Here is a 22919-nt window from a genome sequence, read left to right on the forward strand (position 1 = left end):
AAACGATTCCTCACTTTCTCGTACACACCCCATGCCCCCCCCCCCCCCCCCCCCCTTCAACGCCACGCGTGTCGAAATAATCACCCTCCCAACGCCCTCACTCCCCTTCCAACACTCCCCGTCTCAAAAACCTCAACGACGCCCAGTCCAACCGCCTGCCCCAGAACCCACTCCCACTCGACGCCCCAAAAGTCCTTCCACCGCGTCCCGTAAAGACCTCCTCCTTCAAACCGCTCTCGGAACCAGGCCTCCGGCGCCTCCCCCCATCTTGTCTTGTCCAACAGCTCGCGAAGCCAATCCACTGCCCCCTCCGCGAGTTTGAGATACCGCCCGTGTCCCGGCACCGCAATCCGGAAGTCGGACGCTTCTGACGAAGCCAGCGATGAACCCGTCAAGGTCGGCGCGCCGCCGCTGCCGCCCGCAAGATGAAGCGCATTCTGGCCTCCCACCGCCGAAACGCTCCCAGAGGCAAAGCGAGACACGTGATGGATAGACGTCAAGGTCGTGCGATCCTCGGGACGGACATGAAGCGTCGTCCCCGGCGCGGCCTTTAGCGAGCTCGTCAAGAATCCCGCCCTCACCAGCTCGTCCGTCTGTGCATGCGTCACGGCGCCCCTAGGAAGCGTCTGGGCCGTAGGATTCTTCTTCAGAAACTCGAGAAACTGCTCTTTGGCCCCTTCAGACATTCCCGTCTTGCGCACCATGGCCTCCAGATCCGACGTCTCGATCAGCGCCTCGCCCATGCCGCCTCGCCGCTCGACCCTCACCTTGCGCAGCACGCCGCTTCGAGAGAGCTCGACCACTTCGCGCTCCACCTTCGACGGCGAAGTCAGAATCGCATTCAGATGGCCCAGCGTGACGATGGGCGGCACCGTCAGCCTGTAGTTGAGAATCTCGGCCGACCGCGTAGACCTGAACCCCGTAGGCGGAACAGGCGTAAACATGCCGTTTCGAACATATCGCATCGCCTGAACCACGTCTCTCAGCGTCAGCTCCTCCTGGAGCAACTTGACGACTCCCATGTCCGAGAGCTTGTCCTGAAACTCTGCATCCAGGTCATTTTTCGCCGCCGGCCTCTTGGCCTTCCGGGGAGACTGGGACGAAGCCTTTGCGCTGCTTGTAGAGCTTTGTCTGGCCGGGCTTGGCCTGCTAGGCTTCCTCACCCGGTTGGATTTGCCTAGGATGGAGCGTAGAGTTTGTGGCATTTTTTCAGCTTTCTTTTTCTTCGACTTGACGTGTCGGATTCTTTTCTTCTGACTTATTCAGACCGACGCGACGAATTTGAAACTCCAGTCTCCGGTGACTCCTGTTGCCTAGTGTATGATCATTCTATCATATCAGGCACACATCCAAAGCAACGTGGCGAGTTTGCAGTTGCAGACGAATGAGGAATCATCTGAAAAGGTTTGACTCAAAATGCCCATAAGTTCCCAGAACGTAGAGAGCAAGTCATGAATAGGAATGAAGAGAATTTGTACTCCGTCGTCTTATGAGTAATGAGCGAGATTTAGATTCTGTGGCAAATCTGAACTGCTACCCTGAAAATCATTTCATTGGGCTTACTAAACTTAGATCGAGAGCAGCCTCACTACGCGTATTAGTCGCAAATAGGCAATTTGAAGCCAACAAATTATCTTTCACTTAGATTTCGCTATAAATTTCAGTTTCGCTAAATCAACAGTTCGGCAACGCAATTTGACCACTTAACCACTCATGCCCGTTCTCTCCCTCCATCAATGCAAATTCGGCACCACTCCAACAATTAGCCAGCTGTAGTCAAAATATACGACGTGATTGCGCTCATCCGCTCGCTCGTCAACTTGAGCGAAATCTTCAAAAACTCCCTTGCAATCTCTGGATCCTTTTGCTGAAGCCTCTTCCAAGACTTTTGCCCCATCATCCAGACAGTGCAATCCCTCTCGACTTGCGCCGTCGCTGTCCGGCTCATTTCAGAGAAAAAGGGCAGTTCACCCAAAGTAGTTCCCGCGACGATGCTCTCGCAAAACCAGCCTTGCGGCAAGTCATATTCCGCTCGGATGATGCCACGCTCAAGGAGGTAGAAGCCGTCTGCCGGCTGGCCACGCTTAAATAGAACTGTGCCAGCGGGATATTCTTTACGCTCAAAATACGGGGTTGCTTGGAACCAGAAATCCTCATTCTTGTCGCTCAATCCCTGGAAAATCTGCAACATGAGCCGCAGAGGTTCATTAAAGCTCTGCCATCTGGACCGGCGTTGGATCTCCACACTGTTGAGTGCGTCATGGGCTGCTTCAGCAAGGTGATTGCGGCGTGGAGAGTTGAACGGAGCATCAAAGGAAGCCAGCGTCGCCGAAGTTGTTGGAACATCTAGGTTGGCGGTAGTATGCTTTGTCGAATTTATTTCTTCTTGTCGGGCATAAAGCGTTTTCAGCAGCTCGTTCTCGCAACTTTCCAGAGCCGAGTTCAAGTCTGGCAGCAGCATAACTTCGATATTCCCGCTGCCTAGACCCACAGCCCTTATGCTTCGACCAAGTTCGCTGTCGGCATCTATGCCACTCAAAATGAGGCTAACTCCTTTGTTGTCCAATAGCCGACTGATCGTGTTGAAGGCTTCTCCGGCAGAGTAGTCGAGCCCACTAACGTGCCACATGTCGAGAATAAGGAACTTGATCGGCTTCTGGGCAAACGCATGGTCGTCTAGAAGCGCTCGTATCTTAGCCTCCACGCTGACGACGGTTCCAAAGAATAGATATCCGGTGAGCTTCATGATATAGATTTGCCGGCCGACTTGTTGCAAGTAGTTGTCCTGTGACGGGTTGCGTCTGACGGTAGAGGTCACAACTTCACCATCATAGGAAGCTCGGATGGCCGATACTCTTGACGTCTGGATGACGAGTGATACAAACGCCAGCAATATTCCAACGCCAATGCCAACTACAAAGTCATAGATGCCCATAACTAGGACGATGATGATGACGGTGGCATATTCTGCAGGCCTAAGCTTCTTTCGTGGAAGCCAAACAGCCTCAAGAAGTAGCTCGAATCCAAGGTCAAAAATGAGCGTTCCGACCATCATGACGGGGATCCATCCAATGATACTAGGGCCAATGACCATAACTCCGAACGTTAGAATCGCAAGCATGTAGCCAGCAAGCCGCTTGTTGCCTCCGGACCGCAAGAAGAAGACAGTATTGGCGTAGACCAGATAGTTTTGAATGCTACCTATGCACCCTGAAACGAAGTTGGAGTATCCATGAAGCCTTAACTCCTTGTCTAGATCGGCATTGTCTTCTCCAGAGTTGAGTGCCAGCGCGGGGACATTGATGGGGACGTGAAGAATGCCAAAGAAAGTTAGAGCAAACATGGCCGGGACCACTTGAATGATTGCACCCCAGTTTACTAGTCGAAATTCTGTCAAAGTCGTTAATATTGCTATGCGATGAGAATGAGGCGGAGAAAATACTCACGATACAAGGTGTAAAAGTACCACCAAGGTTCGTCCGGAGGAGGGCCAACGAAAATCCATCCGTGATCTCGGAGCGTGCTCGGGTCTAAGCTATCGAGAGAGAAGACGAATAGGTAAAAGACTAGTGGAATGGCCAAGATGAAGAGGGGGAGGAAGTACTTGGATGCGCCCTTCATCTGGCCATAGAATAGAATAATGGCCAAAACAAGAGGACACACCCAAAGAGGAATTGTCTTGGCATCAATGAGCTTCTGCAGTGTATCGAGGTTATACTCGAGGCTGCCTTCCAGCCGGGCGGAAACCTCAAAGCCGGTAGCTATCAAGAACCAACCAACACCCCCAATACATCCTATCAGGATATGCCTGGGGATAAATCCGACCATGAAGCCAAACTTGAATCGGCCCATAAGGTAGAACACCAGGCCAGTTAGCATGGAGCTCAAGGCATAGGCGACGATCGTTGTGGCGATGACCGCATCGGGATTGTCTTCGCCAACAATATCCAAAATCTTGGCTGCCATATTGTGGAAGAAAGGAACGACCTCAATCTGGACCAGGATTAGACGAAACGGCTAGACACTTAGTTTTAGGACATCTGTACGTACAAGTTCAGATCCTACGGCTCCTCTGAATATGCTGCCCGTGGAAAAGACTAGCTGTGCTACGATTGTGCTGACATAGTATATAGAAATACCAGCAGACCCCAAATGAGAGAACAAAGGAGTTCCTAGTGGAAACAAGATCATGCCTAGTCTGATCAGCCAAGTTTTTTCGGTGATAGTACAGGAAGTGCTTACCATATGATAGCGCGTCTAAGATGTTTAGAAGTAAACCGACGGCAACGGCTGGAAGACAGGAAACTGGCTCTACCACAATAGTCTCCCATATGGCTCTTCGATTCCAACTACGTGGACTGGATGCTACCTTTGCGATTCGGCCGAGATGATGCTCCATCTTCTGACGTTGCTCGGCGAGTCCACGCAGCCACCTTTGTCGAGCTTGAGTCTTTTGGCCTTCGATATCGAGATCGACGCTGCTACTGGCACCTGATCCAGATCCGTGCCTGCCGAGAAGAGGGGTATCCTCTGATGCATCTGATACTTCCGGTTCGCCCGTCTGTGACTGATGCCGTGTCTCATCGACGTGCGAGGACTGGGATTGTCCAGCGTCGACATTGTCGAGTCGAGGTTGCGGGATACTTGTCTGCTCCGTCAACGACGATGGAGGAGATGATTTCTTGAGTAGATTGGCGAGCGCAGATGGCCCTTCTTCTCTCACTGCGTGTTCTCCATCCTCTCCATTTTCTGGTGACGGCGGTTCAGATACTTCGGGTATTGTCGCTGACGAAGGGCGTATGCTCATGCCTCCCTCAATGGAATCGGCATCTCCAAGCTCTGGGCCGAATACATCTTGAATCGACGGTCTGTTTCTCTGGAGGAAGCTCGCGCGACGCTGTGTTGAGCCATCGGACAGCAAATAGCTTGCCAGCTCGGCGGTATCTTCGCGTACACTCCTCGCATTCTGCGCGCTGTCCACCGGAACTACTCCTACAGTTAGCGGAACATGGCGTCTGGTCAGTATGGCACGAAGCGTTACCTAATTGATCTCGCATTGAAGCATGAATGAAGGAGCGAATGGGTTCTTTATATCCTTGCGAAGATCCAACAGAGGAAGAGAGCTGCTGGTGTTGCAAGGTCCCAGCTTCCAGCGTCGAGCTCCCAGCGTGACTCGCCGCGTCTGTGCGATCATTGTGCGACTGATCCATCTGTGAAACCGAGCTCGAAGCTCTCTTCCGCCACGGCGAGAATCCTAAGACAGAGGACGACATGTTTGAGCATCCAATGGTGGAGCTCTGCCGACGAGCTGATCGGCAATGCTTCAATCACGAGCCGACATGAGCATATGGGATCGGGATCGGTATCAGAGAGACCTGGCGCGGGATGGGCGGCGATTGAGGATGATCAGAGGCCCAGGCTATGTGCGGAGCATGCAAACGAACTGGAGGAGAAAGAAGGAAAAGGGTGGCGCAAGCAAGGAGAAAAGACATGCGGAAGAGAGTTGAGCATCATCAAGAGATAACGGCTATCAGGGATTGAAGCTTTGCTAAATCAAGAAATTTCCGGGGCGGTGGCGCCGAGGCCGGGCCGTGCAAATTGAAGCTGGACCTTATCGCAACGAGATTGTGCCCGGTGCCATATCTTTCAATTGCATTACGATTCCTAATTGCAATTGCTTACACGCAGCCGGCTCTACGACGGTAGTGCTGGCAGACTTGCGTGCTCCGGTGCCTTTGTTTCGCAGTACAAGTACGTTGCAGTGAGATCGATGTGCGCTCGGCTTGTAAATGGACACACCTCATCCTTCAGGCCTAGCCTCGCCCACCACCCAATGACAATGAATTCGCGAGATAAATGCCCACTCCCTCTCTGCATGTCTTCTGCAGCTTTATTAGACTGCATTAGTGGGTGGAATCGAGAACAATCGACGTTGCACTCTGTGCGTTTCACTGATCTAACGCAATTCCTCCCCCAAGAGTCACGAGTGCGCGATATCCTCGGCCGGGGACAACATATCACTCTGACCAGACAAGGGCCTTTTGGCTATATACTGCTCACGCTTTCCAGCTTCAGCATTGGAGAGGCCTCCCGCTATCAATAATGTCACATTGGTTCTTCAGACCATCTGATTTGTGCTGCCGTGGATGAAAAGAAAAGTGAAAAAGGAAAAAGGAAAGTTGAAACTATAGCCATGATGTAATGTAACCGAAAAGCCATATCACCCGAAACACCCCCTCCGGCTCGCCACCGCTTTTGAGACGAGCTAAACGTAAAGTCATTATCCTTGTAAAAGGCCAGTCAATGTCATGATGTGGTAACTGCGCTGCTCCATATATCCAAGGCCCGAAAGGAAGCTTCACTTTCCTCAGTAGTTGGTTGTCATCTCTTCGTGTCTCAACCTCGACCAAAACCGAAACAGCGCTTCCAATACAATTGTCTTTCCTCCTGTATCATACTTTGGCACATCTCCGTAGAGAGGGGGCCTCGTAATACACGTGTACAACTGTCTCAGCTGAGCTTCTGCAGATATCCTTGTGCAATTAGCCTCTCTACGTCTCCCTGTCGGACGTAGAATTGGCTGTTCTTTGTCAAGGTAATTGCGCTGTAATCTCCCGGTGAGTCTCGTCTTCAAATCAAATGTGGAATTGTACTTACCCGTATTCTGTCTGAATTTCACCCGCATCTTTGAGGACACGAACGTCGATGAACAGATCCCTTGGTGGCTCTAGGCTCCCAGTGAGATCAATATCGGTCCACTGCCCCTTGTAAGCTGCCAGTAAATCGCCGTACTGTCGCACATAATCCTCCTCCTGGGGGCTAAGACTACTGGTAGACCCATCGCCGCTCGCCACTCCTTTGCTGCCGGATGCACCACCGTCTCGTACCTGTTGACCAGACAAGTCAATGACATCCGCGCCATTCCAGACAAGCTCTTCCAGTTTGTCAGTGCGAGTTCTGTGATACGCCAGCAAGCACCGCTTATTTCTGCGCATTGAGATGTGGTTCACAAGAAGTGTGTATGCTACTGCCTGATCCTCTGCTGGGTCGAACGAGCCCTGGAAGGGTTCAAGCAGATCATCAACATCTTTGTTGAGATCTCTGACTTCTCTGGTCACTGCACGAACGAGCTCAGCTTGGTATGGAGGCAGATGTGCCAGATTCTGAGTTCTCTTGGCGTGTTGGACCTGCGGAAACTGTGAGACGCGTGGTGGAAAGCCCTATCAGGGACGAAACCTACCAGTTTGATGCCCAAGTCTCCATACATCCTACAAAAGACTCTGATCTGTTATTTTGCTTGTGGGATTGGCGTTACTGGTATTATTTTGAGCACTCTAATTCCGAACAAAGAGCCTCTTATGCGTTGCCAGTATGTTGCGAGAAAGAGTGTTGAATGTCTTATCCTTAGGTGGAAATCCAACTTTGGTTTGGCGGCTGCTAGAAATCGAGATCACGCTGAGGCCCCACCATCCTCAACCGCCCATACAGGTACGGAGTACTTTGCTATCCAGCATCCCGTGTCGCAGATAATAGATCGAATACTAGACGAATTTTGTTGTAGGAGTAGATATTTTATTTGACAACAGATATTAGATGGATGTGGTCATAGTAGTAACTACTAGAGGAATATAAGGTAGCTACTCCCTACTCTCAATTGTAGATTCAATGTTCCTGTGTCATAACGGTAGCTGATTGCAGTTTAAACATTCACTTGCCACGACATATTACTGGAGTAGTACTCTTGAACGATAGCATTTCTTTAAGAATCTAGATTATAATTCCACATATATAGTATTATTGTAAATTGGCATTGAACCATCTAGCACCGCCTTACCTTTCACCAAGACAATCCGCCGCAGTGTTGCAATTTCATTCAACAGCTGCTGTTGTAGCTAGATTTCCGATATGTCATGTCCAGCTTGGACATCGTACTGAAATATCATCTTTAGAAGCTAAAGCAGCACTCTAGTTAGCAATGCTGCTGAATACGCATGATAATGAACTGAAAGAAGAAGAAAATCATGGTGTAGAGTTCAGTGTTGCACAATGTGCTTGTTGTGTCGTCTTGCGGCGGGTCTTGAGGCCGCCTCCGAAACACGGACCAATTGTTTTCATCATAATGTCTCTGGGGATTGCATGCTGTGAAATGAAAAGAACTTTTGGATTCTTACCTGTCGTTTGACGCTGGAAGCTTTCGTCTGAATATCAGTACTATGCCGTGAGCTTCTCGATCCAGCCGGCGCAAGATATCCCGCGTGAGAGAAATATCATGTCTCTCGTAGAATAGCTGTGCAGAGACTAGCTATTCACTGGATTTGGCACAAAGACTGCTTGATTAAAGAAGTCTTTGTTTGAGATGGGAGAATAGAAGGAGAGAAAAGTTGGCTGCAGATGGAAGCTTATTTATTCGATCGACAAAAAATTGCTGCTCTATCGATATGGGATAAACATCGGCCCGAAGCCCCACTCTTGCTCCAAGCTCGACGTAAGAGCTCCTGTAGCCTACAGTAACGCCCGCCACCAAGCTGGCACAGGCGGCATATCGAGTTCAGCATCAAGCAAGCCTTACCTCAATTCTGTACGGACCTCTCTCTCTCACAACATCAACGGAACCGTCCTAGGCACAGCTCACCGGGTGTTTCACAATGCCGATTGCACCTATAATCACATTCAAGGCCGGCCAGTGTGACGTCGACGTAAGTTACCCGCAAAACGAACGCCGTTTCATCCCACCTGGCTGCTGACATTACTCTTCCTACCTAGACGTCGTCGAAGCCATACAAGGTCACGCCACAGCCCGAGCCTGGCTACATCTATCTATATTCCGAAGATGGTCAGTAATACGTGGGGTTGGCTAATATTTGAGCAACCATTAACACGGACTAGATCTGGTGCATTTCTGCTGGCGACGACGGGACCAGCCGCTGGATGACCCCGAACTCGACCTCGTCATGGTTCCCACAGACGGTAGCTTTCTCCCATACGAATACAAGACCACCCCTCAGCCCACAGCAAAGACCAACGGCCGCATATTCGCTCTGAAATTTGCCTCTTCCTCTCAGCGCCACCTTTTCTGGATGCAGTCTAAGCCCCAGGGACGAAGTGGCGAGGCGAGCTACTTCAGCCCCCGGGATCGCAAGATCGGCGACATTGTTCACAGACTCTTGCAGGGCGAAGAGGTCAACGTGACGCGGGAGCTGGCCGCTGTTCGAAACAACAACGATCACCAAGACGACGAAGATGAAGCAATGGAGGACATCGAGGGCCACGGCCACCAGGATCACCACGCGGGAGGCAGCGGCGGTGCTGGTCCCGATGCGACGGGAGGCGATATAAGAGAGGAGGGCGAGGGCTCGAGAGAAGGCGGAGCTGATGGAGCAAGAGCGTAGGTAACCCCCCCTTATTCTTCAAGGCTGGTCACGACACGGCCCGCGCAAGGTTGTCTGGTTCCAATCACTGGTCTCCGAGGGTCAAGAACATGTTTTGGCATCAAAATGAAGGCCAATTAATGTACTAAGAAACTTCCTTGTACCTTTGAACAGAGCTACGCCAAATGATATCATGATTCTACCACGTGACTGAAGCAACTCGGAGGCGACGAAGCTAATTTTCTTCCAGAGCTTCGTCTTCAACCCCAGATGCGGCGGCTGCAGTAAGAAACTTTCTCGAGTCCCTGAGAGGCCAATCCGGCCTTTCTGGAGGAGGACAGCAACAGCAACAGCAGGCAGATATTGCCTTTCCTTACCTGAGCCACCTCCTACCAACCTCCATCACAGTCCCCATCGTCGATACCCTCTCAGCTAAGCAGGTAGACTCACTCCTCAGCTTCCTACCACCGGCTGTCATTGTGCTCGCTAGTGACACAGTCGAGCTCGACGGTAGATCAGAACCAACTGCTGATCAGATCAAGGCTGCCAACGAATCATTGTCATTGGCGCAAAAGCAAGTCTTGTTGAAGAAAGTCCTTCGAAGCCCCCAGTTCCACCAGGCCTTGGGAACGTTGACAATGGCTCTTCGGGACGGGGGTTTGCCCAGCGTTGCCGACGCGCTCAACGTAAAGGTTGAGAATGACGGGTATTTGCAACCTGGAATTCCCATGGGTGGTGGCTACGCGGTTAAGGCATTCATCGATGGCGTCAAGAAGACGGTCAAGGACAGTAAACAGTAACTGCTTTAGTACTGATGTTTGTTATGTCTCATGATATCAAGTAGAGGGCCTTGCTGCTCATTGGTATATTTACGGTTCTCTAGCAAGGAAGTGAAATAATTCGTATTATTTAATCCATCTTCTACTTTGCCTTTCACATGTTCTCGATTCCAGATATTTGTTTGTAAAATGACCGCCTCCAGGTACTTGAATGTTTGTTCCGTGAGAGCTCCTGGATGCAGGTACCTGGTGAAGACTGCTAGCAGTGGGGCTATGGGTGGGTTGCAGCGCGCTAGGCTATTGATAGATGCGGTGGGCACCCAATTTACAGCGGCATCATCGAATTCCTTACATGTATCCATTCCAGAAATCATGACCCGGTAACCATCTTTCTACTTCTCGCACTTCACTCCTCTTCAAAACACACGCGATGGACTTGCCTTTTCCAACCGACGTACAAGAATTCGACAGCGATGACCGCATATCTTTCTCTAAGCTGGACAACAAGTTCATCGCGGTCCATGACGATGGGACCGAATTTGAGTTCGATGCCGACCTGAAGAGATGGGTTCCTACGGACGAGGAGCCATTGGATGACGATTTAGACGATCTCAGAGAATATAGCGGAACCCCTGCAGATGATGATGCGTCAAGTAAGAAAAGGAAGCAAGGAGTGGGAAATGGAGACGCAGTAAGTTTGGATCGATTCCATCATGTCATGTGCTTACTCGCAGTATCATGGCGCAACTCCAGCGAGCGGCTGCTCTGGCGGAATACTGACGACCTATGCCTTGGATAGAACGCCGAAGCCCCCAGACCTGCGCGTCCAAATAAGAAGCAAAAGCCTCCACCGCAACCGAAGCAGAACACAGCCGTCTACGTGACCGGCCTCCCCGCCGATGCCACGGTCGACGAAGTCCATGACCTGTTCTCTCGAAAGGCCGGCGTCATTGCTGAGGAGATTGATAGCGGAGCGCCGCGAATCAAGATGTACAACGACGCCGACGGCAATTTCAAAGGCGATGCGCTCATCGTCTTTTTCAAGCCCCAGAGCGTCGACATGGCCATCATGCTGCTAGACGACACCAATTTTAGATTTCTGCCCAGTGGGACGACGGAAGGAAGGATTCGAGTCCAAGCCGCTGATTCAAGCTACAAAAAGACCCAATACGACCAGGAGGGGGGTGCTCGCGAGGCAAGCAATGGCAATGGCCAGAAACGACAAAGGAACGAGAGAGATCGACAGAAAATCATCAAGAAGACACAGAAGCTGGACGCGAAGCTGGCTGACTGGGACGACGATGATCCATACGCGTCATTGGTGCCATCCAGCTCGAAGTGGGACAAGACTGTCATCCTACGGCACATGTTCACTCTCCAAGAGCTGGAGGAGGATCCTGCTGCCCTGTTGGAAATCAAGGAAGACATCCGAGACGAGTGCTCCAAACTTGGCGCCGTCACCAGCGTGGTTTTGTACGATTTGGAGCCCGATGGCGTGGTATCTGTCAAGTTCAAGAGCACCGAATCCGCAGCCGCATGCATCAAGCTCATGAATGGACGAAGCTTTGGCGGCAGCACTGTTGTCGCATCACTATCGAAGGGCGAGAAATTCAAGAAATCACAGAACGAAGCCAACGAGGACTCGGATTAGAAGGGGGAGCAATGGGAAGAGGTATAATTGCTACTTTCTCTGCCCATCCCAGATTTTATCATTTGTAAATTGCATTGATGGCTACTTTTATAAAGTAGTATTGACTGATACCCCTATAAACCTACAATTTTTCAACCCATGATTGTCTGCCCGCCCTAGTCACGTACTTGCTGCCCCATGATTCCATCCTCATATCGTTGCTAAAGATTTCATGCTATATGCCATAACAAAAATAAATAATAAAAATAGATAAACGCCATTCGCTGTAAAAGTCCCTGAAAAAAACATGAATTCCGTTCCAAAAGAGGCTAGATCCTAGGTTCATTTGGCGTTGATGTCGACGTCTTCGGCAAGGGTGTACCAAATGGCAGCGTTGATGATCTTGCCCACGATTTCAAGTTCCATGGCATCTGCAGATGCTGTTAACATGACTTTGTTCGAAAAAATGGGGGCCTTGAAGATACAAAACTCTTACCTCTGGGCGCATAAACCATGACAAAGTCCTGAGACACGGGCATCTGGATGAATCTGTTCTTCCACGCCAGCGGATGCCTCTGTCCCCAGCCCTTTTGCAGGATTTCCTTGATGTCATTCGGGTGGAGACACATGTGCATGGAGTGATCGGAATCGTGGACGTGGGCAATCTCGCCCTGGCAGTTGGTTTGCAGCGGATGTCTCGCAAAGAGGGCCAGGCCGTGCTTCTCCAGGCACGAACGCTCAGTGCCAAACTTGTTTGGGGTCTTTGCGCTCAGCCTCTCCATGGCTCGGCGGAGGGCGATGTAGCATTGGCGGGAGCCGTGCTGGTCGAGCTGCCGCTGGGGTGCGATGCCAGCTACAACAGGTCGAGGGCCAGCACGGTAAGGGAGATGCTTCCCGGCCAGCACGCCCGTCTTGGGGTCGCGGTTTGGATCGGGCATTGGGGCTGTGAAGGGGTCGCGCAAGGTGAGCATACGCAGGTAGGTTATCCGGATATAGCCCTGGATGGTCGACGGCGTGCCTCCGGGCCCGAGGTTGAGGAAGTTGCGATAGTCGTTGTGGACGAGCAGGGCGACGGGGATGAGGCACACGAATGCCTCGGCCAGATATGAGTCCAGGAAGTGGATGGCGAGGACGACGCCCAAGGAGACGATGAATACGGCGGTGCCGTCTAGTGTGATGGAGATGGGCTTTTGTTGGACAATGCAGGAAGCCTTCAGCAATTCCACCTCGGAGGAGTGTACGGAGGATGCTTCGTCGACATCAGGAATCAGAGACAGAGACGTTATTGTCTCGGTTGGAGCAATTGACATGGACATGACGGGCAACGTGGGGGAAGAGGGGCAAGTATCGGTAGAGAGACGATACAGTTTTAAGCACTCGACAGAAGCCAGCTACGATACGCAACTGGTCCAAGTAAGAGGTTGGCACATGTGAGGGAGTCGCGGACAAGTTATATGTCCCGTCACTCGTGCGAGGTGTGAAGCGGCAGGGTCTAGGTCAGGGGGACGTCCGGCGGTCGGCGGCAGAGGATCAGTGGCGGCTGATTGCCTGGGATGTTTTTCCTTTCGAATGTTGATTGCATTCAATGGGTCTTGGGGCGGGTGGTGAGGAGTTGTCTGGCCCCAGAAGAGGAGAGGAACCAATGGCTCGAACCGGTTAAGCATTGACGCCTGTGATGGTGGCTGAGGGTTAGAGTGAGGGTTTCTGCATCATATCACGTTCCACGAGGTAAGGGACTGGTTGCCGTCTTCGCTGATCCTTGATCCAGCAGATCACGAGGAGGATGACTGTATTCAGGGTTATGACGTTGGGCTGATGTCGGTTGGAGAAACGATGCGTTCAAGCTTTCACCCATTTGTTCCAAGCTAGAGGAACGCTAGGCGGTTTTACATGGTGGCGGCAGGCTCTTTAGCGACAAGCCGATATTCGAGGTTTTCTGGGAGGATTCGTTGCTGCTCACTAACATCGACATCACGCAGACCAGAAGTATCACTGCTCTGAGGACGGAGGGCGTGAAACAGGCTGGCCACCCCTTTTTCCGTGTTGCGTTCCGTCTGCGACACAAGGTCTAGCCTCGCCTCGACTCGAGGTGGGCAAAAGACAGCAAAGCAAACACAGTTCCAAACTAGCTTGTCAAGTAAGATCTCACGCCGAGGGCCCCGGACGAGCTTGTGGCGCAATACTCCGCATTGGCAGCAACGCCGGAAGACTGACCCGACGGCTGGGGGCCTGCCTTTGACCATGTCGTGTTGGCATTTCCGGGGTCATGCGTACTTGGAAACGAAGCACTTGTTGTAAACGCCGGACTGCCTATTGGTCAAGTAAGTAGATAGACTTGACTGCCTGGCTACCTAGGTAGTAACCTAGGTAAGTAGGGATAATGTAGGGGGCCGTTGCTCACCGATAGATGGCCGGGGTATTACTCGTAGTTTCTTGTACAGTGGCCTCCCCTCCATGGACTCGCTTCAGCTCCGCAGAGCCGGTCTTAACTCGAGAGCCGCATGAGAACCACCCGATTCGCCCCCTTGGGTGAGTTATTGGTTTAGGGGCCGATTTAGGAAACCGTTACGGATAATGGTTAACCGGAACCTTGATGTGCTCCGTACTTGTACATGAGCGGCATGCACTGCTATCTCCGCAACGAGACCTCACAAGAATGCAGGGTAACCATGTTTAAAAAGAGCGAGGATGCCCCGTGGTTCGTTCGGTTGAATTCCGACAAGTTTGCTCTTTTGGAGAGCTGGATGGGTGGCTAACGGAAGTGCTATTTTAGTAGCAGAGCATTGATAACATACAGCCAACGCTACAGTATCCGATGTGACGGTTCGAGAAGCCGCTGTCAGTGATATAATCCCAGCGCTTCTGCTTTTAGGCTGGAGATGAGAGATGTTGCTGCTTTGAGGGCTCTCTGCCCAATCGAGAGGCTATACCTAGGCGCTATCGGGGCGTTGCCCAGCAACCCAACGCAGCCAATCCCACTATCGTCCATCCCTGTCGCTGCCAAGCCCAGCTCAGCGTGACATGGGCCGCGACGACTTTGTTGCCATTTTGCTCTCGAAAACCTCCATGTGCGGGCTGTTATCTCTCATGCCTTTCACCATTCTCTCTTGATACCGCGAATTGGTGATCGCGCAAGCGTATTCGGCCGCTGTTTTTGGCATCTCATTCGGACCTAGATTGGCGTTTGGACAGTACTGCTTGTTTACAGGGCTGACGCAGACCGCATCGTTACTTGACACTGCACAAGCCGCCCTGCGGCGCTAAATTACCTGAAGTGGAAATAAGAGAGAAGAGAGAACAGAAACACATCGGCTGGTGGTATGAAACAATATTAGACATTCTTCATTCCAGCTTCATACCGCTAACTTCGTCTCTTCGCCGCATAGACATCGATCTTCCATGGGCCTCTCCAATCCGTTGCGGCGGTCCCGCGAAACGCGGCTGCCCATGTACCGGAACCCCAATTCGCCTGCGAAAGAGCGCTCCTCCAACGATGGCTACTATTCCTCTTCAGACGGTGATTCAGAATCATCGTTTTCAGGGCCATCGTCAGATGGGTCAAGAAACGTATCCGAGTCATATCCTGTGCGACCGCTGCTAGTTCAGAAGAGGAACCAGAGACCTACCTCTCAGCGACCGGGTGGTTTCTACCCTTACAGACTGCCGCCGCGAGTTATCCGCTATGTCTTTCTTGCGATAACTGGGTTGATAATCCTCATGATTATTAGCCTGGTACGGGCGAGCCAGCTGGAGAACTGGAAAGTTGCCAACGGCCAAGTCAACAGTCGACCGGCGCCTCCCCCTCTGTGGGAGAAATTTCCGTTTCTGGAGAGGTATTATGGCGGCATACGCACCTTGGTCCCTTTTGAGGAGAACAAGCCCGAGTATCCCAAGTCCAACGAACACGCACCCTCGAGTCCGGCATCGCCAGCCCAAACGGCTTCAACTGGCAAGGTGGAGGGTCGCGAGGCTGGATTCCCTACCAGTCATTCGTGGGAAGACTACGCTGGGCGGAGTAAAGATACTGGTATTAAGGAGTGCTTCCTGGATGCTGCTGGCAAGATTCGCCCACCTCCGCTTCGTTATTACAACGGCCGGCCCAGCGGCTTCCCGCTGCATGTCACCGGCGCTTACGACGTCCTTAAACTACCCGAAGAAGTTTGCTTTGAACGCTATGGAAAGTTTGGCCCTTATGGGTTTGGATATTCTACGCGCACTGGTGGTTTAGGCACTGGAGAGAACAGCGAAAATGAAGGCGCGGATTCGGTTTGGGGATCTGGTTCGCGCATAGACTATCGCGAGATTAACTGGGCGGAAGTTCAACAGCGCTGCTTCCAGGCTAATGCTGGGATATACAAGGAGCTGCCGGCAAAGACACCCTCCCCTCAAGGCTTCTATATCAGCAACTCCAAAGGGGCAAAGGTCCAATCTCGTGACTCTGGGCCGAAAGACGACGGCAAGACCAAGACTGAGGGCACCGAGGTAGCCAAGCAATCACGAACCGCCATTGTTGTCAGATGCTGGGATGAGTATCTTTTCCGAGAAGATGATTATGCCAACCTTCGATCGATGATTTCCGAGCTTTCATTAGCTTCCGGAGGTCGATACGACGTTCATCTACTAGTCCAGGTGAAGAACGATGCCAAGCATCCTGTTTGGGCCGACCACGAGATCTACGAGAAGAGGATTCGAGACACTATTCCCAAGGAATTCCAGGGGCTGGTCACTCTTTGGACTGAAACGCAGATGCTCTCCCTGTATCAAGGCATCTATGATCTGTTCAGCCGAGGACCAGAACTCCCGGTTCATGGAGTGTATCGTGGGCTCACCATGGCCATGCAGCACTTTGCATACCTGCACCCGGAGTACGATTATTTCTGGCAGTGGGAGATGGATATCCGCTATACGGGACACTATTATGACCTGATATCTAAGCTCGAAAACTGGTCCAAGGCTCAGCCGCGAAAGGGACTCTGGGAACGGAACTCGCGATATTATTTCCCAAGCGTTCACGGTACCTGGGAGGACTTTTCACAGATGTCCCGAGTGCAGAGCGAAATGGGAACTCCTGGAGCGGATAATGTATGGAAGAACGTGCCTGGTGTTGGCGGTCAGCCCCCAGAGACGGTTACGAAGAAGAAGATCAAGACTGTTTGGGGCCCTATCCGTCCTTCAGATGAAAACGACTGGTTTGAGCATGAAAAGGATCCCTACCCACCGTCGGCGTATGATACCGACCACTACCAATGGGGAGTCGGCGAGGAAGCGGACTTGATTACTCTGAATCCCATCTTCGACCCTGAGGGCACTACATGGGGCCTAAAGGATGATATTACGGGTTACAACCGCTCAGCCCCTTCCCCTCCTCGGCGTGCCAGCATCATCACCACGTCTCGAATGTCAAGGCGCCTTCTCATGACGATGCACAGGATGACGGCACACAAGAAGCAATTCGCTTTCCCCGAGATGTGGCCCGCGACGGTTGCTCTTCAGCACGGCTACAAGGCTGTTTACGCACCACACCCCGTGTATGTGGACCGCAGCTGGCCTCTCGATTACATGGTCTCGACATTCAATGGTGGCCGCGATGGAGCTACTGGCGGATCAAGGACTAGCCTCTTCGGCGACCGAGAGCACAACCTCAGGGGATTGACTTGGTTCTATAACTCTGGCTTCGGGCCCAACTTGTACAAACGCTGGCTGGGCTTGAAAGTAAACAACGACGGCGGAGAAGAGTTTGAGAAGACAGAGGATAAGAGCCGAGCTGGTGCTGGAGTCAGCGCCATGACCGGAGGCGAGGGTCGCATGTGCCTCCCTCCTATGCTTCTCCATCCCGTTAAGGAGGTGGACATTCCCATTGAGGCTCCTCCAGAAGAGGATGAGGCGACGAATGAAGTGCCTGAATCAGACCCAGAGGCCTGATCGTCCCGAGGGCAGCTGATTTTGCTATCACGGTTTTCTTTTTTTGGGGGCGACTTATTGAGCATTAGGCCAGGCGTCGCTGTTGGTTGGATATTCTTTTCCCTTTCTTTTTCTTTAGACCTTTGGGTATATGACATGAAAGTCGTGATGATAGAGATACCCATATAATATGATGGGATGTATAATCCGTACGATATTATATACTCTTCCATTAGAGCTGGGAGATGATGAATTGAATGCTGTACATATTGATTGCTTTCTGTCTAACAACTCGTGAACCCTCCGCCACTCCCTTCTTTGCGCAATGTGGTGGTATATTGTCAGGGAGAAAGACTAGATTTAACGACAAGAGCCTCTCTTTGTACTGTAATTTTTTCATGCGAACATAAAACCATTATTTTTATGCCCTTGAACTTGCACTTTTTTTTTCTTTTCCGATGCGGTATTCGTCCCCTGTTGCCCAGAACAAGGTGTTCCTCTTCCGCTAATACTCAGAATCTCCCCCTTTTTACGCCAATTGAACGTGCAATTGCCTGCCAGATGTTTTTCTCCTAGCGCAGATGAAGCATGCAAAGACTGTTCTCCCAAAGCCCGTCTTGTGAAGGCGAAACTCAGACCACTCGCTTGACCTCAAAGAAGCGACGCAGCCACCAGACCTGGAAGAGGGATTCACCAATGACGATGCCGATGACGAAGAGGTTCCACCACTTGACTCGGGAGTTTGTGCTCTCAGCGGTGTTGCGGTGGGTGCGCTCGCGGACGACGATGTACTGCTGCTCGTCCTTGATCTGGGCGAGAAGATCGGATAGGCGTCGGACTGAAGTTCGATATAGCGTTAGTGACACTTTCAAGTAGCTGCTTGGCATTTGTAGGGAGGGCTGTCATGTACCTTCGGACTCGAGAGGATCGCTGGGGCTGTCTGCTTCGTTGACATATACGATGCCGTGGACGTTGAAGGAGACCTCCTTGGTGTTGGCGACCCAGTGCTGGTTGCCAAAGCAGTAGGTGTATTTGCCGTCAAGGACGGCCGTGAAGGAGTGATCGCCGTTGGAAACTGTCCTCTCGTTGATCTGGAACTCGCTTATGGGGTTCGTGATCTGTCCAGATGACATGTATTAGCTGACATGAAGCTCATCATTTCCCCCGTATTCCGCCCTTCTGCCTACAAGGCATCCCATCCCGGGGGGTGAGAGTGAGCTTGAAATCACGGGGGGGACTGAGTCATAGTTCATACCCAAAAGTCAATGTCGAGGTTGCCTGCGCTGCCAAACTCGCGGTCGCCGACCTGGAAGGTGACGGTCATCTTGTCGTCCTTGTGGAGGCTCTCGTGGAAGCACTCGATGCCACGGGCCGGCAGCACGATGTTGTGCGCCACCACAGCTTGGAAGGCCATGGCGGCGGCGAGGAACGTCCTCGCTGCTGAAAGGAGATGCATGTTTCGAGGGGCTGGAGAGAGAGAGATTGGACCGGTTGGGACGACGGGAGATTTGGGAAGCTCTGGGCTTCTGGACTTCTGGCTTCTGGCTGCTATCACCAGTTTTGGGGTCGCGAATCCGAATTGACCACCTTGGCCTACAATTCCCCAGCCCACCTGCCGCCCTTGAACCAAACACGCCCGCCCTGCAGTCCCAGCTACAGGGCTCGCAGGCCCCGCGGTTTTACCGACAAGGCCTCAGGGGCACGAGAGGATCGAGATACAGCCACGATACTTTGGCGAGAGATCCGTGGATGACGAATAGTGGGCCGGACGGGTGGAGAGCGGGCGTTCTGGGGCCGGGATGGATGTACCTTGCGAGTACCGTTTGGGCGCGATAAGGCTCGAGGCGGCGCGGGCTGGTAGAGGCGAATCTGGGCAGCAACGTGCGGGCGGTACCCAGTACCTGTGTGTCGCAGCACCACTTGCCAGCAACCCTCCAGCGGTACAGTACAGTATAGTAGCGAGTCGTCGGTACTCGTACAGGTGGCCTCGTACAGCGAACCCAGCACCAGCTCCAAGTCGCCTATCGCAGCCCGCGCAGTGCCCAGTCAACGCCTGGCGCCCCTTGCCCCTCTCCCTACTAAAAGCCTTAGTCGCTTGCGCCCCCCCAAAAGCCCAGCCAGGCAAATCCGGTTCCCTTTCTCCCACTCCGATCTTCCAGCAGTCTCACCGACACAAAACCTTACGAAGACACGACCCTTTCGCTTCGTCCTCTCGTGTGCCCAACGCGAACGCCCCCAGGTGAGTCTCCAGCGTCTCCTCGAGCCCTCGTGTCTTCTGCTCTCCCCCCAGCCTTGCCGCCTGCGCTGCCTGAATGCACTCGCTCTTTTCCTCGCTCTCCTCCTCCAAGGGGACACGCTAGCCGGAGAAGACAGCTCAGCGAAAAGCAAAAATGCGGCAGCCTGCTTCTGGCCCAATCCCATGCCCATCGCGGGCTTCATCCCATGCCCTGGATACTGTGTCCTCAAGCATCTCGCGAGCAACGCATCATCTGCTCTCGACGAGATAAATAGCCTCCTTCTGGGGCCTCTTGTGGTCGTTGGAAGAGTTGGGCCAGTCAATTGCGTGGCCTTGCTCTGCACTACCCCAAATCCTGTTCACGCCATCGTCGCTCCATTTACATCTTTTTTGCACACCACCTGAGAAAAATATTATTCGCCTCACAACTGCTTTTTATCCCCGTCTCGACTTGGCTTTGCCTGCTTACGCGTAATATCAAACAGGACACTTTATTTTTTCTTCTTCTATTCACATATTCGACGTTTGTTAGGCCGCGTCGCCGCCAGTCGCAATCATGGGTCTCGCCTTTTCCAAGATTTTCGACAAGCTATGGGGCAAGAAGGAGATGCGAATTCTCATGGTCGGTCTTGATGCCGCCGGTAAAACCACCATTCTGTACAAGCTGAAGCTTGGTGAAATCGTCACCACCATCCCCACTATTGGTACGGAAACTCCTCCATCCCGCACTCCGGTCGCCGCTCCTAGTGTCCTCTAACCTAACACCCCGCTTGATTAGGCTTCAACGTCGAGACTGTTGAGTACAAGAACATTCAGTTCACCGTGTGGGATGTCGGTGGTCAGGACAAGATCCGTCCTCTGTGGAGACACTACTTCCAGAACACCCAGGGCATCATCTTCGTCGTCGACAGCAACGATCGGGATCGTATCGTCGAGGCCCGAGAGGAACTTCAGCGTATGCTGAACGAGGATGAGCTGCGAGATGCCATCCTGCTCGTCTTCGCCAACAAGCAGGATCTGCCTGTATGTCGCCCCTGGCTTCAATAGCCCTGCTTCATCACTACTATGCTATGGCAACGGAAATACTGACTTTGAATCTTTGATAGAACGCCATGAACGCTGCCGAGATCACTGACAAGCTCGGCCTTCACAGCCTGAGACAACGCGCCTGGGTAAGTAGATGATTTCCAGAGAGGGCAACTGTCCAAGCCGCTAACCTGCCTCTCCTACAGTACATCCAGTCGACTTGTGCCACATCCGGAGATGGTCTGTACGAGGGTCTCGAATGGCTCGCCACCACTCTCCGAAAGGCTGGTCACCAGTAAACAGACTACCCCAGGACCCTCTACCGGTAGAGCCTCCCGCTCTCCATCCCGCTTCCCTACCGCAAACTCTCGCAAAGTTCTTGCCAAGCTCGAGAAGTCGGTTGTAATTTGCAAAGTTATATCGATCATACCAATCAAAATTAATCCATAAATTGTGCAACTCTTTTCTTTTCACAGTGCATTGCACCCATGCGCTCTCACATGCCGCCTGTCGTGAGCCTGTTGATATACATACCCTAACCATGTGTCTGAATTGGAGGGGGAGGATCTAGCTCTTGGAAAAGAAGGTTGTGTGGGCGTGTCTAGAAGACTTCGTTTGGAATTCGTTTCAAAGGGAAAAAACTAGAGCTGTGGATGATTGGGCTGATCATTGCCACTTACGCGTCGCAGCCACTCTCGAGCGCTCAAATAACTTGGAACGGAAAAAAGGAATACCTGCAAAAAAAGAAAGAAAAGAAAGAAGAAAAGGAAGTGGCAAGATTGACAAAATCCGGGAGAGGAAAGTTTGGGGGAGATGCGAGGGGGGACTCCTTGTTGTTACGACTGGTGCCTTGGGCTCATGCTTTGATGACGGTTGTGTCTGTTTTTTCATTGTCTCTCATGTCGTCGTCTCATTGCGCTAGATTGGCGGAGTTGGGTTGTTCGTTGAAAGGCCTCCCGGCTGGGAATGATCGTAGCGGATTGGAACGGATGGGTGTGAGGGAACAGGATTATCCGTGTTTCTACGCTTTTTATTTTTATTTTATTTCATTTCACTCTTCTCCTTGTCTTTGTTTTCTTCAATGTTTGATGACGATGATGTGAATTGGATGAATAAATATGTTGGCATTGCCACGTCTTGTTAAGGAAGGGAAATGAGGCTCTGTCATGAAACAGATTGATACGGATGACTAGCTGGAGGGATGGATGTGCAATCGCATGCGGTTGGAAAGATGATGGCTCAATATTATACTCGTATTACGATGAATGGACACCTAGTCTTTTTTTGATTTAATTCAATGATTCGTTTTCCGCATCTATTATTACATTTTTTTGTTGACGAGTCATTCCCGGCCGAGGCAAGTTCGTTGAGCACGTGTGCGGATTCAGCCTCGACTCTGCCTTGCTAAAATAAAACAAGAATAGATGAACCAGTAAGAAGGAAGGAAAGGGGGGGGTGGGTGTTGAAGAGTTTGCTGAATAAGATGCCAACTATAAAAAGCCGAGCCTAAAAAGAAAAGAAGAAGAAAAGAATTTGACAAAAAAAAAAGGTTCCAGGGGGAGTCGAACCCTCGCTGGCGGAATCAGAATCCGCAGTCATAACCGTTAGACCATGGAACCGTTTTGAAGCGGTTAGCCGCTTCCCATGGTTGGTTGCTTAGTGCATTGGCTAATTGCTCTTATAGAGTATTTGCTATTAGCTTTTGCAGACAAATTGCAAACTTGATGGTTTGAGCATTTATAGAGAAGTACAACATACTGAGTTCCATTTACAACATCGGCTGAGCATAAATGAGACGTCAAAGGGGCAATCCAGTCCACACGGTCTTGAGAGATTGATGATGGACTTTGGCATATAAAGGCGACGTATGGCAAGAAACGCCGCTATTAAAAAAAAAGCTTGAACTACATCTAAGTAATTTGTAAAAAGTTTTGATCGCTCCAGTGACCTTCTTTCCTTTTGGTTGATATATATCTTTT

General features: G+C 51.6%; 9 protein-coding genes across 9 annotated transcripts; 4 read left to right on the forward strand and 5 right to left on the reverse strand.

Moving 5' to 3' along the window:
• Positions 1-80: 80 nt before the first annotated feature.
• Triagg1_381 (uncharacterized protein) lies at positions 81-1205 on the reverse strand (the record flags this gene model as incomplete). The annotated part of the gene is made up of 1 exon (XM_062898809.1): positions 81-1205. The coding sequence occupies one exon, from the start codon at positions 1203-1205 to the stop codon at positions 81-83; it is 1125 nt and encodes a 374-aa protein (XP_062760731.1).
• Positions 1206-1762: 557 nt separating this feature from the next.
• Positions 1763-5210, reverse strand: Triagg1_382 (uncharacterized protein; the record flags this gene model as incomplete). Its single annotated transcript, XM_062898820.1, has 5 exons — positions 1763-3390; positions 3447-3993; positions 4051-4193; positions 4243-4986; positions 5042-5210. 5 exons carry the CDS (start codon positions 5208-5210, stop codon positions 1763-1765), a joined length of 3231 nt encoding a protein of 1076 aa, XP_062760732.1.
• A 1300-nt stretch (positions 5211-6510) lies between these two features.
• On the reverse strand, positions 6511-7267 carry Triagg1_383 (uncharacterized protein; the record flags this gene model as incomplete). Its single annotated transcript, XM_062898831.1, has 3 exons — positions 6511-6604; positions 6658-7196; positions 7241-7267. 3 exons carry the CDS (start codon positions 7265-7267, stop codon positions 6511-6513), a joined length of 660 nt encoding a protein of 219 aa, XP_062760733.1.
• Positions 7268-8645: 1378 nt separating this feature from the next.
• Positions 8646-10168, forward strand: Triagg1_384 (uncharacterized protein; the record flags this gene model as incomplete). The annotated part of the gene is made up of 4 exons (XM_062898842.1): positions 8646-8696; positions 8764-8833; positions 8887-9385; positions 9619-10168. 4 exons carry the CDS (start codon positions 8646-8648, stop codon positions 10166-10168), a joined length of 1170 nt encoding a protein of 389 aa, XP_062760734.1.
• Positions 10169-10577: 409 nt separating this feature from the next.
• Triagg1_385 (uncharacterized protein) lies at positions 10578-11798 on the forward strand (the record flags this gene model as incomplete). Its single annotated transcript, XM_062898853.1, has 2 exons — positions 10578-10838; positions 10947-11798. The coding sequence occupies 2 exons, from the start codon at positions 10578-10580 to the stop codon at positions 11796-11798; spliced, it is 1113 nt and encodes a 370-aa protein (XP_062760735.1).
• A 321-nt stretch (positions 11799-12119) lies between these two features.
• Triagg1_386 (uncharacterized protein) lies at positions 12120-13093 on the reverse strand (the record flags this gene model as incomplete). Its single annotated transcript, XM_062898864.1, has 2 exons — positions 12120-12208; positions 12274-13093. The coding sequence occupies 2 exons, from the start codon at positions 13091-13093 to the stop codon at positions 12120-12122; spliced, it is 909 nt and encodes a 302-aa protein (XP_062760736.1).
• Positions 13094-15176: 2083 nt separating this feature from the next.
• Triagg1_387 (uncharacterized protein) lies at positions 15177-17699 on the forward strand (the record flags this gene model as incomplete). Its single annotated transcript, XM_062898875.1, has 1 exon — positions 15177-17699. The coding sequence occupies one exon, from the start codon at positions 15177-15179 to the stop codon at positions 17697-17699; it is 2523 nt and encodes an 840-aa protein (XP_062760737.1).
• Positions 17700-18310: 611 nt separating this feature from the next.
• Triagg1_388 (uncharacterized protein) lies at positions 18311-19134 on the reverse strand (the record flags this gene model as incomplete). Its single annotated transcript, XM_062898886.1, has 3 exons — positions 18311-18516; positions 18589-18796; positions 18934-19134. 3 exons carry the CDS (start codon positions 19132-19134, stop codon positions 18311-18313), a joined length of 615 nt encoding a protein of 204 aa, XP_062760738.1.
• A 1336-nt stretch (positions 19135-20470) lies between these two features.
• Positions 20471-21239, forward strand: Triagg1_389 (uncharacterized protein; the record flags this gene model as incomplete). The annotated part of the gene is made up of 4 exons (XM_062898897.1): positions 20471-20618; positions 20693-20937; positions 21021-21086; positions 21147-21239. 4 exons carry the CDS (start codon positions 20471-20473, stop codon positions 21237-21239), a joined length of 552 nt encoding a protein of 183 aa, XP_062760739.1.
• Between the last annotated feature and the right edge of the window lie 1680 nt (positions 21240-22919).

The sequence above is a fragment of the Trichoderma aggressivum genome (assembly GCF_033847375.1).
Source record: "Trichoderma aggressivum f. europaeum strain CBS 100526 chromosome Unknown scaffold_001, whole genome shotgun sequence".
In the NCBI taxonomy this organism is placed as follows: domain Eukaryota; kingdom Fungi; phylum Ascomycota; class Sordariomycetes; order Hypocreales; family Hypocreaceae; genus Trichoderma; species Trichoderma aggressivum.